We start from the raw sequence: 17,774 nt of genomic DNA, 5'->3' as shown, positions 1-17,774 counted from the left end.
ATAGGTGCCAGGCTGGGTTGACCTTAAATTTAGGTTTATAGAACACCAGAGCTAGAAGAGAATTTTAAGATCACTGTACTCAAACACACAGAGAAAAAAAAAAAAAAATGACTTGAACTGGAAAGTGGCAGAAACCCAGGATTAGAATTCATATCTAGCTTATAACCCAGTGTTCTTCCCACCATGCCATGCTCCTTGTTGTTCTTTTCACTGAAATGTTCATCAGTATAATGCCAAATTGAATTTGAATGAGAAAATGTACAATTATGAATTCCACATATGTAGATCTACATGTATTTCTGGGATTGGAGCAGATTTCAGTAGAGGAAAATCGGAAATCAAATCCAGCATTGTTAAATGTATTTCTTGATAAGTAGTACTCACTATTTTAGGTTCTATGGGGGTAACAAATAAATCTGCAGTTTTTTGATGAGAATCTGCCATGTATTTGCAATTAGGACATTATGGACAATAAAGCCTTGAGTGATTTGGAAACATTACATGAGGCTATGGAGTGTGAATTTGCCTTTGAATGAGGCTAGCTTTGGTTGAACATTTGAGAGACAGAAAGCAACACAAAATAAAATATAGTGGCCTGACTGGAGCAGGCAGTGAGAGGTATAAAAAGGGGGTTGGTTTATAAGTCATACAATGAAGCTAATTTTTTGTTGTATGACAACTGTGTACCAGTCATTGGTAATACAAAGATTAAACACAGGTTTAATTTTATATATGTTACAAATCTCTCGATGAATTTAGAGGGGAAATGAAATGATAAAATGGTTGCTTTAGGAAGTTGAACCTGGTTTGTGTGTTTGAATGAAATGTAGAGGGGCCAATTAGCCTGGCATCAGGAAAACTAGCTAGGAAGCTACTACAGTAATCCAGGTGGTAGATACCAGCACCTGGTTTCTTGAAAGTTGACAAGCAGTCTTGTCAGTGGACACAATATTGAACTGAGCAGTCCCATGACCCTCTCACTTTGGAATTTCTATTCAATGTCTCTTTTCCATGTTGTACGCATTAGGTAGCCTAGCTTGAAATTTGTTAACTGGCCTCTATGCTTTTCCAGGAAAGTGCCAAAAGACCAATCACTGATGCTGAAATAGCAATTTCTGTCCCCATTGTGGAAAGCTGTGATGCTTCCCAGATGACAGCTGCAGAGAATCCTGCAAGCATTTTATATAAGGGAAATGAAGTGGCAAACAGAGAGAGGAAAAACAGTACATTCACTGTAGGAGATGGCTTCTATGGATCATAAACCCGAGTTACTCTCATTCAGAATTAGAGATGAGAGCAGAAGCCCTATTTTTAAAATGCGGAATGAAGTGGCTATCAGTTGGTCTTAGCTGAAGGAAGGGAGTCAGTAAAAGAGTTTCAGATAGAAAATGAGTGCTGGAAAATGGTTTGCATGTCCACAGCCTTACACGTTATGGCAGCTGTGGTCTCCTGGTCCAAGTTCCCTTAGAGACTTTGTTCCATATAACGAAAAGCTGCAAATTGTGGGGTTGGGTTTGGAGTCAGAGCTCAGAACTTTTATCACATACTCAGTTGGGTCTACATAAGATTGAGTATTTCTGTTTATTTTGGAATCAATCATACATGAGCCAAGTAGAATGACCCTTCAAAACCTAGAGCAGTGGTTTTTGGAGTTTGGTCTCAGTCCAGTATTACCAGGATCACCTAGGAACGTGTCAGAAATGTGAATCTTCTCTCCTGCTCTAGACCTACCAAATCAGCACCTCTGAGGGGGAAGCTCAGTGGTAATCTATGGTTTAACAAGCCCTGCCCAAAGTCTGAGAAATATCGATCTAGATTTTGTTACTTGGCTTTGCTCTACTGGTTTACAGTATGGTCCTGTACCCAACTGACGGTGGGCAACTGGGATCAATCCTTAAATAAGTCACAAAATCATTTTAATAAACCAGAGGGGTGTAGATGGTATAGGGCATGAACTTTGAGATTTCCTAGACATCATTTCCCTGTCATTACAAACCTCTTTCAGCTTTAGTTTCTACTGTGAAATGAAGGCAACAATATCTACTTTTCAGTGTTTCTATTTACATTAAAGACTATATAACATAGTATATTATACATACTTTTCCCACTATGTGCTAGGCATTATGCTATTCGAATAAAACAAATAAACTCAGTATAATGAGTGCTTTTATAAATACTGTATTTTTATAAATTTGAATTCCTAGTTAACTTTGAATTTCAATGGAACATAGTTATACTAAAATGTATTTGTTTATCTAAATAATAATTACTAATGTTTATCTGAAATTGAAATTCAACTGATTGTCTTGTATTTTTATTTGCTAAGTCTGGCAACTCTATTACTATTTTTTACTAACTACCTAGTAGAGGAACACTGGAGCAACTAACTGGGCCAAAGATGGCATCCTAGAAGATGAGATAAGCTTGAATTAAGTTATAAAAGGGAAATAGGAATGAGCTAAGGGAGACAACACATGTAAAGTGCTGGCCACAAAGTCTGCCTATATTAATCAGAAATATTGGTTGGCAAGTAAAAGACCCATCAGCTTACATAATCAAAAGAGACAATTAATTAGAAGAACATTTGAAGTATCTTTTCAAGCTGGACAATTAAGCACTGCGAAGAATAGCCATGGACTGAGACATTCTCAGGCATTAGAGGAATTCCACCTTCTGTCCAAAGCCCTTACTTCTTCCTGTAGATCTACTTTATTCCCCATCTTTTTGCAGATAGTCTTTTGAAATTTTACAGTCAACATGGAAGAAAATGGCCTTTAATATTAAACTCTCAAGTTTCTATTTATTCTGTTCACATAGAATCTCTGAATCTCATGGTTTCATTTCCACATTCCCAAAAGCAGGGACTGGCCAGACTTGACAAGTGAACCAGGTTAAGCTGTAAATGCTTGTCACTCCTCCTACAACCATGTGGATGTTTGTTGGAAAAAAAAGTCTAGTAGATATTACTACATTGGCACATATCAGATGCCTCTAAAACATTCCTCTTCCTTTCTTGGAAAAATGCTAAATTATGCTGATTTTTGTTCTTTTACTTTTTAGTTTTAATAAACAGCACCTAATGAGGTCAATGAAATATATAGATCATTAGAGTGAGAAGTTTCAACAAGGAAGAAACTTAACTGGTGATGGACTTTAAAGATCCCCAGTAACACTTCCGTATGATTCATAAAAGGAAGAGTAAGGTAACGGGCAGGCATAATTAAGTATATATATTATGGCAGGCCATCATGATTTGAAGTCATTTGAGTCAGTCTGTGTATGTGTGTGAGTATGGTGGGGGGTGTATTATTTTCTCCTTCTCTCTGTGAGCATAAACTACTTGTCTTTTCTTAATAAGGTTTTGGCTTCTATTTATTTGTTCATAACCTACTTTTAATGACTTCCGGAATAGAAGAAAAACAAGACCCTTTCATTACTTCTGTTTTCATTATAATTGACATAAAATGTGTGGAGTTACTCCTTCTAAATAGATTCTGAGATTTTTGTTTTGTTTTGTTTTGTTTTGTTTTGTGTGGAGATGGTGTCTCACTCTGTTGCCCAGGATGGAGTGCTATGTGGTGGCGTGGTCTTGGCTCACAGGAACCTCCACCTCCCATGTTCAAGCAATTTCCTGCCTCAGTCTCCCTAGTAGCTGGGATTACAGGTGCCTGCCACCATGCCTGGCTAATTTTTTGTATTTTTAGTGGAGATGGGGTTTCACCATGTTGGCCTGGTTGGTCTCGAAAACCTGACCTCGTGATACTCCCTCCTTGGCCTCCCAGAGCCCTGGGATTACAGGGGGTGAAAACTTTTTAAGTGATTGATTGTTATCTTTAAGTGCATGCAGTCTAATTCCCTAGCCAGTGGTTTTTAAAGATCTTATCATGCGTTTTTACACTTTATGCAACACATTAAACATTGATCAGGTTTCTTCATGATGTAGCCCTTTGGTCTGGAATTAATTCATTTACTTGAAGAAAGAATACTACTGATAGAAACAGTAAAGTGCAAGGCAATTAGGGGACATTCTTCAATAACTAATAGCTACTGCAAAGTTGTTTCAGACGCTGTGACCTAACATCTACCTATTTTTACTTTTTTTACTTTTTTTTTTTTTTTTTTGACATGGAGTTCTGCTCTTTTTGCCCAGGCTGGAGTATGGTGGCGCAGTCTCAGCTCACTGCAACCTCTGCCACCCAGGTTCAAGTGATTCTCCTGCCTCAGCCTCCTTAGTAGCTGGACTTACAGGCACCTGCCACCATACCTGGCTAATTTTTTGTATTTTTAGCAGAGACAGGATTTCATTATGTTGGCCAGGCTGGCCGCGAACTCCTGACCTCAGGTGATCCACCTGCCTCAGTCTCCCAAAGTGCTGGGATTATAGGAGTAAGCCACGGCGCCCGGTCCCAAACACCTACTTTTGAATAAAAACTTAAGGAGGTCTGAGTGCGGTTAGTTGTGGTTGAGTTCAATTAAGTGTGCTGATCAGAATCTTTAACCAAGGCTTCCATAAAAGCTAAAGTTTGTATATCAAAACAACTATAAGTTTTACTGTGGGCAAGGGAAGGGAAATATGAAAAGGAAATTACATTGTACTTTATCAAACAAGACTTATTTAAAGCCCTAATGTTTAGGTGAATATGCATTTATTATTTTTTTCTTTTTTTAAACTTTTATTTTAGTTTCAGGGATACATGTGCATGGTTGTTATATAGGTGAATTGCATGTCATAGGGGTTTGGTGTATAGCTTATTCTGAAACCTGTAATAAGCATAACACCTGATAGTTAGGTTTTCAATGCTCACCTTCATCCCAACTTCCACTCTCAAGTAGGATCCAGTATCTGTTGCTCCCCTCTTTGTGTCCATATGTACTCCAAGTTTAGCTCCCACTTACATAAGTGAGAACATGAAGTATTTGGCTTCCTGTTCTTGTGTTAGTTTGCTTAGGATAATGGCCTGCAAATCCATCTGTGTTGCCGTAAAGGACATGATCTCATTATTTTTATGGCTGTATAGTATTCCATTGTGTATATATACCACATTTTTAAAAATCCAGTCTGCTGTTGATGGGCATTTAGATTGAGTCTATGTCTTTGCTATTGTGAATAGTGCTGTGTTGAACGTATGTGTGCATATATCTTAATGGTAGAATAATTTATATTCCTTTGGATATAATACCCAATAGTGGGATTGCTAGGTTGAATGGTAATTTTGTTTTAAGTTCTTGAGAAATCCCCAAACTCCTTTCCACAATGGCTGAACTAATTTACATTCCCACTAACACTGTATAAGCATTCCCTTTTCTTCACAACATTGCTAGCATCTGTTATATTTTTGCCTTTTTAATAATAGTCATTCAGGTTGGTGTGAGATGTTACCCCATTGTGGTTTTGATTTGCATTTCTCTAATGATTAGTAACGTTGAGCATTTTTTCTTATGCTTGCCGGCCATGTCTCCTTCTTCTTTTGTGTCTGTTCATGTTCTTTGTGCGCTTTTTAATGATGTTGTTTGTTTTTTGCTTGTAAATTTAAGTTCCTTATGGATTCTGGATATGAGACCTTTGTGTAATGAATAGCTTGCACATATTTTCTCCCATTCAGTAGGTAGTCTGTTTACTCTGTTGGTAGTTTCCTTTGCTGTGCAGAAGCTCTTTACTTTAATTAGGTCCCATTTGTCAATTTTTGGTTTTGTTGTAATTGCTTTTGGCATCTTCACCATGAAATATTTGCCAGGTCCTCTGTCCAAAATAATATTTCCTTGGTTATCTTCCAGAGTTTTTATATTTTTAGGTTTTATATTTAAGTCTTTAATCCATCTTGAGATTATTTTTATAGATGGTTTAAGGAAGGGGTCCAATTGCAATCTTCTGCATATGACTATCCAGTTATTTCAGCACCATTTATTGAATAAAGAGTCCTTTTGCCATTGCTTGTTCTTGTCAATGTTGTTGAAAATCAGGTGGCTGTAAGTGTGCAGCATTGTTTCTAGGCTCCCTATTCCGTTCTAGTGGTCTATGTGTCTGTTTTTGTACCAGTACCTTGCTGTAAAAGCTCTATGTTTATATTTTTATTCCTGAAAATCCCATTCATCTCTTCTCTTCCTCCCTTTCTTATACAAAATTTTAAAAACACTTTCAGCATCTTGACCATAGCTCTTTCTTTCTCCCCCTTTGGTATTTTTTCTTCACTGTAGTCTCTTTATATATTCTCTTAAGCAAATGTTTCTTGTCTCTTTTTCATAATGATAGCTAACATTTTTGATGCTTACTGTTTTTCAGGCACTACGCTATGTATTTCACATGCATTCTCTCAATAACAATAACAATCAATCAATAACAATCTCATTATCCCTATTTTCAGATGAAGAAACTGAGGCTTTGAGATATCAAGTGACTTGTCTGTAGTCACAGAACTCCCCAGTTTCAGAGCTGTGGTGAGATCCCAGATCTATCTGGCTCTGACCAAGCCTCCAAAGCCCATGTTGTTAGGTTCTCTGCTGTGATATATGTCCAATTGAAAAAAGCATGGAAGTAGAAATGTGCTTTTTAAAGCACTCATAATCTCCATACCCACAAAGGACCCAAATTAAAACTTCTGTATCTTTCCTTCCAGTGTGTTTTATGCATCATATATGGGAATTTTTTTAAGTTTTAACACTTACTGTGACTTGGTGATCATTTTAAATGAGTTAACATACTTTAAAATGTGTAAAATCACAAATCTTATTTCAATGGCAGAAAATATTTTAGTACCTTGACAGAGTAGATATTACCTGTTACTTTAAATTATATTGTCAAAGTGGAACAAATAATTCAGTATTATTTTACTTTTCAGTGATGCTGTACCATGTTAGAAAATACTTGATTTAGTGCAAAATGTAGATGTGACTCTGTGAATATGGGCTAATGATAGACTATCTTTTTTGTTCCTAAAATATTTTTGGCAAGGAATGCACCAAAATTTCTAAAGGAAATTCTAGAAATAATATTAAAATTAATCTGTTGATATTGCAGACAATTCTAGTTTACAAGGTGAAATTGCTGCAGATGAATACTGTAGACTTATGTGTGTAACATCAAGTACTAAGAGTGAAACTGTCAACTTAATTAGATTGGTAGAGTGAGATTGGGGAGTAAGTCTGTATATGTAAACAATATTTTGATTTTTAGAGATGGGGTATCACTTTTGTTGCCCAGGCTGGTCTTGAACTCATGGCTTCATAAACCAATGTCCCTCAGAAGTATGATAAACCCTGCATTTGTTACTGTGACAAAGTATTCCTTGACTTTGAAGCTGATTATGTACTTATATGCTTCAAAATGAATACAGGTGGAGGCTTTACTCACAAAGTAAATAAACTGGTAACGAGAGCAAATTAATTTTAAATAGCTATGACCCTCTAGCCAAAATCTATTTCAAGTTTCTGGGAGGTAGGGAAGTTGAGTGCCCTAGTTTGGTCTGACACACTTTCCTCTCTATTTTGAGAATTTGAATGTAAACTACCCTACCTCCCCTACAAACACCACTATTAAAAAAAAAATAAACAATCAACTCTGAGTATCTGAGTATCTTTGTATCAGTAGAAGCTCTAGAAAAAGTAGAAACAGTTTGAAATTATGTCCCTGTTTTCACCAACACTTTGACCTTGTCAGTAAAATTCCACTGTCTATAAAATGGCGATCCAGAAGTTTGACTCCTTCCACTAGCGTCAGGGACCACCGCCTGCACTGCTGAAGGAAGCTGGTATCCAGACTGGAACAAGGACCAGACTACCAGGACTTCTGCACACGTCGACTCCTGGTCACATGAGATCTACGTCACCAAGTCCTCATGGTGGTGTTACCAGGAAGCTGTGCTGCCTGAAGAATCATCAGTTAATCAATTGTCAGATTTCCTCTCAATTATCACTGAATGTGTTAGTGCGGTGGAGTTGCATCTTAAGCCAAGGATGGATTCTAAAGTCAGCATATAAGCTGATTAAAAACATTTTAGGAGCAAGATGGCCGAATAGGAACAGCTCCAGTGTCCAACTCCCAGCGCGAGCGACACAGAAGACCGGCGATTTCTGCATTTTCAACTGAGGTACTGGGTTCATCTCACTGGGGAGTGCCAGACGATCGGTGCTGGTCAGCTGCTGCAGCCCGACCAGCGAGAGCTGAAGCAGGGCGAGGCATTGCCTCACCTGGAAAGCGCAAGGGGGAAGGGAATCCCTTTTCCTAGCCAGGGGAACTGAGACACACAACACCTGGAAAATCGGGTAACTCCCACCCCAATACTGCGCTTTAAGCAGACAGGCACACCAGGAGATCATATCCCACACCTGGCCGGGAGTGTCCCACACCCACGGAGCCTCCCTCATTGCTAGCACAGCAGTCTGTGATCTACCGGCAAGGCAGCAGCGAGGCTGGGGGAGGGGCGCCCGCCATTGCTGAGGCTTAAGTAGGTAAACAAAGCTGCTGGGAAGCTCGAACTGGGTGGAGCTCACAGCAGCTCAAGGAAACCTGCCTGTCTCTGTAGACTCCACCTCTGGGGACAGGGCACAGTAAATAATAACAAACGCAGCAGCTCTGCAGACGCAAACGACTCTGTCTGACAGCTTTGAAGAGAGCAGTGGATCTCCCAACACGGAGGTTGAGATCTGAGAAGGGACAGACTCCCTGCTCAAGTGGGTCCCTGACCCCTTAGTAGCCTAACTGGGAGACATCCCCCACTAGGGGCAGTCTGACACCCCACACCTCACAGGGTGGAGTACACCCCTGAGAGGAAGATTCCAAAGCAAGAATCAGACAGGTACACTCGCTGTTCAGAAATATTCTATCTTCTGCAGCCTCTGCTGCTGATACCCAGGCAAACAGGGTCTGGAGTGGACCTCAAGCAATCTCCTACAGCTACAACCTACAGCTGAGGATCCTGACTGTTAGAAGGAAAGCTATCAAACAGGAAGGACACCTACACCAAAACCCCATCAGTACATCACCATCATCAAAGACCAGAGGCAGATAAAACCACAAAGATGGGGAAAAAGCAGGGCAGAAAAGCTGGAAATTCAAAAAATAAGAGCGCATCTCCCCCGGCAAAGGAGCGCAGCTCATCGCCAGCAACGGATCAAAGCTGGACGGAGAATGACTTCGACGAGATGAGAGAAGAAGGCTTCAGTCCATCAAATTTCTCAGAGCTAAAGGAGGAATTACGTACCCAGCGCAAAGAAACTAAAAATCTTGAAAAAAAAGTGGAAGAATTGATGGCTAGAGTAATTAATGCAGAGAAGCTCACAAACGAAATGAAAGAGACGAAAACCATGGCACGAGAAATACGTGACAAATGCACAAGCTTCAGTAACCGTCTGATCAACTGGAAGAAAGAATGTCAGCGATGGAGGATCAAATGAATGAAATGAAGCGAGAAGAGAAACCAAAAGAAAAAAGAAGAAAAAGAAATGAACAAAGCCTGCAAGAAGTATGGGATTATGTAAAAAGACCAAATCTACGTCTGATTGGGGTGCCTGAAAGTGAGGGGGAAAATGGAACCAAGTTGGAAAACACTCTTCAGGATATCATCCAGGAGAACTTCCCCAACCTAGTAGGGCAGGCCAACATTCAAATCCAGGAAATACAGAGAACGCCACAAAGATACTCCTCGAGAAGAGCAACTCCAAGACACATAATTGCCAGATTCACCAAAGTTGAAATGAAGGAAAAAATCTTAAGGGCAGCCAGAGAGAAAGGTCGGGTTACCCACAAAGGGAAGCCCATCAGACTAACAGCAGATCTCTCGGCAGAAACTCTTCAAGCCAGAAGAGAGTGGGGGCCAATATTCAACATTCTTAAAGAAAAGAATTTTAAACCCAGAATTTTATATCCAGCCAAACTAAGTTTCATAAGTGAAGGAGAAATAAAATCCTTTACAGATAAGCAAATGCTTAGAGATTTTGTCACCACTAGGCCTGCCTTACAAGAGACCCTGAAGGAAGCACTAAACATGGAAAGGAACAACCGGTACCAGCCATTGCAAAAACATGCCAAAATGTAAAGACCATCAAGGCTAGGAAGAAACTGCATCAACTAACGAGCAAAATAACCAGTTAATATCATAATGGCAGGATCAAGTTCACACATAACAATCTTAACCTTAAATGTAAATGGACTAAATGCTCCAATTAAAAGACACAGACTGGCAAACTGGATAAAGAGTCAAGACCCATCAGTCTGCTGTATTCAGGAGACCCATCTCACACGCAGAGACATACATAGGCTCAAAATAAAGGGATGGAGGAAGATTTACCAAGCAAATGGAGAACACAAAAAAGCGGGGGTTGCAATACTAGTCTCTGATAAAACAGACTTTAAACCATCAAAGATCAAAAGAGACAAAGAAGGCCATTACATAATGGTAAAGGGATCAATTCAACAGGAAGAGCTAACTATCCTAAATATATATGCACCCAATACAGGAGCACCCAGATTCATAAAGCAAGTCCTTAGAGACTTACAAAGAGACTTAGACTCCCATACAATAATAATGGGAGACTTCAACACTCCACTGTCAACATTAGACAGATCAACGAGACAGAAAGTTAACAAGGATATCCAGGAATTGAACTCATCTCTGCAGCAAGCAGACCTAATAGACATCTATAGAACTCTCCACCCCAAATCAACAGAATATACATTCTTCTCAGCACCACATCGTACTTACTCCAAAATTGACCACGTAATTGGAAGTAAAGCACTCCTCAGCAAATGTACAAGAACAGAAATTATAACAAACTGTCTCTCAGACCACAGTGCAATCAAATTAGAACTCAGGACTAAGAAACTCAATCAAAACCGCTCAACTACATGGAAACTGAACAACCTGCTCCTGAATGACTACTGGGTACATAACGAAATGAAGGCAGAAATAAAGATGTTCTTTGAAACCAATGAGAACAAAGATACAACATACCAGAATCTCTGGGACACATTTAAAGCAGTGTGTAGAGGGAAATTTATAGCACTAAATGCCCACAAGAGAAAGCAGGAAAGATCTAAAATTGACACTCTAACATCGCAATTAAAAGAACTAGAGAAGCAAGAGCAAACACATTCGAAAGCTAGCAGAAGGCAAGAAATAACTAAGATCAGAGCAGAACTGAAGGAGATAGAGACACAAAAAACCCTCCAAAAAATCAATGAATCCAGGAGTTGGTTTTTTGAAAAGATCAACAAAATTGACAGACCACTAGCAAGACTAATAAAGAAGAAAAGAGAGAAGAATCAAATCGACGCAATTAAAAATGATAAAGGGGATATCACCACCGACCCCACTGAAATACAAACTACCATCAGAGAATACTATAAACACCTCTACGCAAATAAACTGGAAAATCTAGAAGAAATGGATAATTTCCTGGACACTTACACTCTTCCAAGACTAAACCAGGAAGAAGTTGAATCCCTGAATAGACCAATAGTAGGCTCTGAAATTGAGGCAATAATTAATAGCCTACCAACCAAAAAAAGTCCAGGACCAGATGGATTCACAGCCGAATTCTACCAGAGGTACAAGGAGGAGCTGGTACCATTCCTTCTGAAACTATTCCAATCAATAGAAAAAGAGGGAATCCTCCCTAACTCATTTTATGAGGCCAACATCATCCTGATACCAAAGCCTGGCAGAGACACAACAAAAAAAGAGAATTTTAGACCAATATCCCTGATGAACATCGATGCAAAAATCCTCAATAAAATACTGGCAAACTGGATTCAGCAGCACATCAAAAAGCTTATCCACCATGATCAAGTGGGCTTCATCCCTGGGATGCAAGGCTGGTTCAACATTCGCAAATCAATAAACATAATCCAGCATATAAACAGAACCAAAGACAAGAACCACATCATTATCTCAATAGATGCAGAAAAGGCTTTTGACAAAATTCAACAGCCCTTCATGCTAAAAACGCTCAATAAATTCGGTATTGATGGAACGTACCTCAAAATCATAAGAGCTATTTATGACAAACCCACAGCCAATATCATACTGAATGGGCAAAAACTGGAAAAATTCCCTTTGAAAACTGGCACAAGACAGGGATGCCCTCTCTCACCACTCCTATTCAACATAGTGTTGGAAGTTCTGGCTAGGGCAATCAGGCAAGAGAAAGAAATCAAGGGGATTCAGTTAGGAAAAGAAGAAGTCAAATTGTCCCTGTTTGCAGACGACATGATTGTATATTTAGAAAACCCCATTGTCTCAGCCCAAAATCTCCTTAAGCTGATCAGCAACTTCAGCAAAGTCTCAGGATACAAAATTAATGTGCAAAAATCACAAGCATTCTTATACACCAGTGACAGTCAAACAGAGAGCCAAATCAGGAATGAACTTCCATTCACAATTGCTTCAAAGAGAATAAAATACCTAGGAATCCAACTTACAAGGGATGTAAAGGACCTCTTCAAGGAGAACTACAAACCACTGCTCAGTGAAATCAAAGAGGACACAAACAAATGGAAGAACATACCATGCTCATGGATAGGAAGAATCAATATCGTGAAAATGGCCATACTGCCCAAGGTAATTTATAGATTCAATGCCATCCCCATCAAGCTACCAATGAGCTTCTTCACAGAATTGGAAAAAAACTGCTTTAAAGTTCATATGGAACCAAAAAAGAGCCCGCATCTCCAAGACAATCCTAAGTCAAAAGAACAAAGCTGGAGGCATCACGCTACCTGACTTCAAACTATACTACAAGGCTACAGTAACCAAAACAGCATGGTACTGGTACCAAAACAGAGATATAGACCAATGGAACAGAACAGAGTCCTCAGAAATAATACCACACATCTACAGCCATCTGATCTTTGACAAACCTGAGAGAAACAAGAAATGGGGAAAGGATTCCCTATTTAATAAATGGTGCTGGGAAAACTGGCTAGCCATAAGTAGAAAGCTGAAACTGGATCCTTTCCTTACTCCTTATACGAAAATTAATTCAAGATGGATTAGAGACTTAAATGTTAGACCTAATACCATAAAAATCCTAGAGGAAAACCTAGGTAGTACCATTCAGGACATAGGCATGGGCAAAGACTTCATGTCTAAAACACCAAAAGCAACGGCAACAAAAGCCAAAATTGACAAATGGGATCTCATCAAACTAAAGAGCTTCTGCACAGCAAAAGAAACTACCATCAGAGTGAGCAGGCAACCTACAGAATGGGAGAAAATTTTTGCAATCTACTCATCTGACAAAGGGCTAATATCCAGAACCTACAAAGAACTCAAACAAATTTACAAGAAAAAAACAAACAACCCCATCCAAAAGTGGGCAAAGGATATGAACAGACATTTCTCAAAAGAAGACATTCATACAGCCAACAGACACATGAAAAAATGCTCATCATCACTGGCCATCAGAGAAATGCAAATCAAAACCACAATGAGATACCATCTCACACCAGTTAGAATGGCGATCATTAAAAAGTCAGGAAACAACAGGTGCTGGAGAGGATGTGGAGAAATAGGAACACTTTTACACTGTTGGTGGGATTGTAAACTAGTTCAACCATTATGGAAAACAGTATGGCGATTCCTCAAGGATCTAGAACTAGATGTACCATATGACCCAGCCATCCCATTACTGGGTATATACCCAAAGGATTATAAATTATGCTGCTATAAGGACACATGCACACGTATGTTTATTGCAGCACTATTCACAATAGCAAAGACTTGGAATCAACCCAAATGTCCATCAGTGACAGACTGGATTAAGAAAATGTGGCACATATACACCATGGAATACTATGCAGCCATAAAAAAGGATGAGTTTGTGTCCTTTGTAGGGACATGGATGCAGCTGGAAACCATCATTCTTAGCAAACTATCACAAGAACAGAAAACCAAACACCGCATGTTCTCACTCATAGGTGGGAACTGAACAATGAGATCACTTGGACTCGGGAAGGGGAACATCACACACCGGGGTCTATCATGGGGAGGGGGGAGGGGGGAGGGATTGCATTGGGAGTTATACCTGATGTAAATGACGAGTTGATGGGTGCAGCACACCAACATGGCACAAGTATACATATGTAGCAAACCTGCACGTTGTGCACATGTACCCTACAACTTGAAGTTTAATAATAATAAATAAATTTAAAAAAAAAAAAAAAAAATGGCGATCCATACTTTATAAAGTGTTTAAGTAAGAACAAATAAGTGAAATGACTGGCTGATATTGCACATAGTATTTCCTTTAAAAGTTTGAATTTCCATTCTGTTCACATTTAAACAAATACTTGAGCACATCTTTGATCCACTAAATAGCAAGAACTTTCAGATCTATATGTTACAATGTACACATCTCCACACATCAAGTATGAGTACTTTCCTGCATAGTACTATACAGTACAGTTACTGCTCTCACTGACTCTGGACATGCTCTCTCTCTTTTTATGGGATACTGAAGTCCAAAAAGATAAAGTGGCCTCACCATGGTCCAACAGATGATAAAGAACTGGGACTCAAATCCAGGCCTCCTGACTGCTAGTCCTAAAGCTGCCTACTTGATCCACATATTCAGGAATGAACATCTGATTTATGCTATTATTTTCTCACACCAGCAATTGACAATTAAGGATCCCACTGTATACAAAAGGAAAAAAAATAGAGCTTGAATAGATATAGACTCCAGAATTTTTTTTAATGTCAGCCACTCCCTTCTATGAAAAGCAGTGTTTTAAGATATAATTAGTATTCTGAGCATAGGGTGATGGTAAACATTATGTTTTGCATTATCATGAGATGGCAAAATTACCCACTCTCAAAGGACCAGCTGCTGCAGGGCAGCTGGCACCCAGGATGCCTACATTCTCAAAACTATTTTAATTGGTAATTTCCCTTTTTTTTTCTTTTTTGTCAATCAGAGAGGAAATGTATGTGTAAATCTATTAAAGCCATAGCATCTGTTACGATGAAATGACATTGCCGAATCTTAGGAAGTGAAGTATTCCATCTCAAGATTTTGAGACTGCTCTGTGTTCTTACTGAGGCAAGGGTTCCCATAACTAAATAGGTACAGAAAAGTTATGGACTAAAACAGATAGAAAATTCTTCCCATACTTTTCATCTAATATTACCATGGTAGTCATCATTTTGCATTGATATACACGACATACACGAAACTATTCATCACATTAGATGTATATGGTCCTAAGAGGAAAAAGCTCAAATTTTGAAATAGGAAGACCTGAAATCAAATCCAGTCTCTGCTCAAATTGCTGCTCAAATAGCTTTAAACAGAGGACTTAATCACTTGGAAGTCTTCTCATTTCTATAATGTAGATAATAAGGTTTATTCCACAAAGTTATAGGAAGGATCCAATAGTTGAGAATATTATAAATCAACAAATATTGCACTATCAATAACAAACATTTATTAGGTGTTCATTACATAACAGGGTATGTACTAAGTGCTTATATGTGCTTTATCTCATTTAATCTTCCCCAAAAGCCTTCCTGATAGATATTACTATTACATCCAATTTACAGATGAGAATATGATAAGGCTTAGAGAGGCTAAGGAAATCAACTATGGTTACAAACTTAGAAAATGGAGGACCCAATCATTGAACTTAGTCTTATTCTTTCACTTGTTAAACAAATATTTGCTAAGGAAAGATCCCCTGAACAAAACTGAACACGGTTTGGAAGGAGGAAGTGGGGAATGGCAGTTGAGTAAGCAAACCAGCCAGGTTCACTGTACTCTGGCCACTGTGTAGTGAATGGGTGGAAAGGTAACAAGAGAGAATCCAAGAAGGCTAGACAGGCGTTTGTGGAGGTGATTCAGGTGAGAGATGATGTTGACTTCAACCAGGGTGGTAGCAATGAAGATGAAGAAACTGGATGGACTGAGGCTATACTTGCAGGTAGAACTGACCTTGTGGTGGTGGGGGAAAGAAGCATCAAGCAAGGGAGGCCTCTCATTTTTGACTCTGAGCAACATGGTGATCTGAGATTGGGGACACTAGAATGGATATGCAGAGTGAGGGAAAGAAGTCTCAAGCCCTGTGCTCTTAACCATTATTAATGTTATCACTAATTATTATCATGAAAATAAAATATATCTGGAGTCGATGGCCACATAACTTTAAATTACCTGGAATGGTTTATGGAAATGTCAAATTATTCCTTTCCATGTGAAAATGAAAAAAAAAAAGAGGGACGTTTGATGTAGAATTTGTTGCGGTTCTTAGTTTTCAAAGTAAGCACCTAGGAATAGGATTGTCTGAGGTTCTCCTTGAACTTTGTAAATCTGAACTTCAGTATTTATAACATTATAAGATGAATTGAGGTGGAGAGGAGGGTGAGGAAACACTGGAAGATAATTTGCCAGAAAGCTAACAGGTTTATTTAATTTAATTTAATTTAATTTAATTTATTATTATTATTATTATTTTCTTTTTTTGAGATGGAGTCTCGCTTTGTCTCCCAGGCTGGAGTATAATGGCGTGATCTTGGCTCACTGCAAGCTGCACCCTCGGGATTCAAGCAATTCTCCTTTCTCAGCCTCCCAAGTAGCTGGAACTACAGGCACATGCCACCATGTCCAGCTAATTTTTGTATTTTTAGTAGAGATGGGATTTTACCATATTGGTCAGACTGGGCTGGTCTTGAACCCCTGACCTCAGGTGATCCAACCACCTTGGCCTCCCAAAGTGCTGGGATTACAGGCGTGAGCCACCGCACCCGACCTAATAGGTTTATTTTAGATGATTGAGTCAAGCATATTTTTTCTTCTCTCTACATTTTTATATTTTTCAGGTGTTTGAAAATGATTACTTATTACTTTTATAACTAGTAAATTAAAATTTTGAGAACATTAGTCTGTAGTTATATTTGTTATATCTATATAGTTATATTTGTTATGTCTATATAGGTCATAGTAATAAGTTCTGGGAACCACTCAAATTGTGACTTTCAGTCAAACCAATTAAAATAATGATAACTTATGGAGGTCTTAAAATACATGCCCTTCTAACCATGCCATATGTGAAGCAGTCCCAGTCAAAGTGGACTGGAGTTTAGGATGGGACGTGACCAGTAGTATAGTAAAAAGTGGCTGGGAAGAAGGCTAAGAGGCTTGAGGAGTTTAACATTTTCTAGATTTCCTTCATTCGAAGCATCCTTCCAAATGTAAATATTTTAACATTTCTTAGGTTCTTTACTTTCCCACTTCTTAAGCTCAGATAAACATAATAATATTATTTAAGAAATCCTACTAGCCACTTCTGAATCTTGACTCTTTTCGTTCCTTGCAGGGTCAATGATTGTATCTTGCGGGTGAATGAAGTTGATGTGTCAGAGGTTTCCCACAGTAAAGCGGTGGAAGCCCTCAAGGAAGCGGGGTCTATCGTTCGGCTGTATGTGCGTAGAAGACGACCTATTTTGGAGACCGTTGTGGAAATCAAACTGTTTAAAGGCCCTAAAGGTAATACAAATATAAATGACTTACAGATACTAGTGGCAAACCATCTGGCTAAAGTTTATGCCACAATACTCGTACGATGAACTCTTTAACCTCTGACATTCAGTGCTTACCAAGAGATTTAAAATGCTATAATAGTGGTTACAAAGGGTAAAGGAAACCAGTACTCTAAATATGAACTCAGATAGGAAGGAAAGGATAGATTTATGTAGAAACGTCCTTATAAACAAAAATAATAACAGTCATCTATATTTTTCTATAAATACTGAATCTTACTGGATGATGATAACTTGGCTAGCATA

At 38.8% G+C, this 17,774-nt stretch overlaps 1 protein-coding gene across 23 annotated transcripts in view; it reads left to right on the top strand.

Moving 5' to 3' along the window:
* The window catches only part of DLG2 (discs large MAGUK scaffold protein 2), a 2,222,296-nt gene that overhangs the window by 1,601,923 nt on the left and 602,599 nt on the right, over positions 1–17,774 (top strand). For all 23 annotated transcript variants that reach the window (XM_008020354.3, XM_008020345.3, XM_008020348.3 and 20 more), the window contains one exon: positions 17,306–17,475. In XM_008020354.3, the coding sequence (XP_008018545.1) occupies positions 17,306–17,475 (170 nt within the window). The remainder of the gene's footprint in view (positions 1–17,305; positions 17,476–17,774) is intronic.

Source organism: Chlorocebus sabaeus, chromosome 1, assembly GCF_047675955.1.
Source record: "Chlorocebus sabaeus isolate Y175 chromosome 1, mChlSab1.0.hap1, whole genome shotgun sequence".
Taxonomy (NCBI): domain Eukaryota; kingdom Metazoa; phylum Chordata; class Mammalia; order Primates; family Cercopithecidae; genus Chlorocebus; species Chlorocebus sabaeus.
Note: the sequence above shows the minus strand (reverse complement) of the source record. Positions and strands in the feature narration are given on the sequence as shown.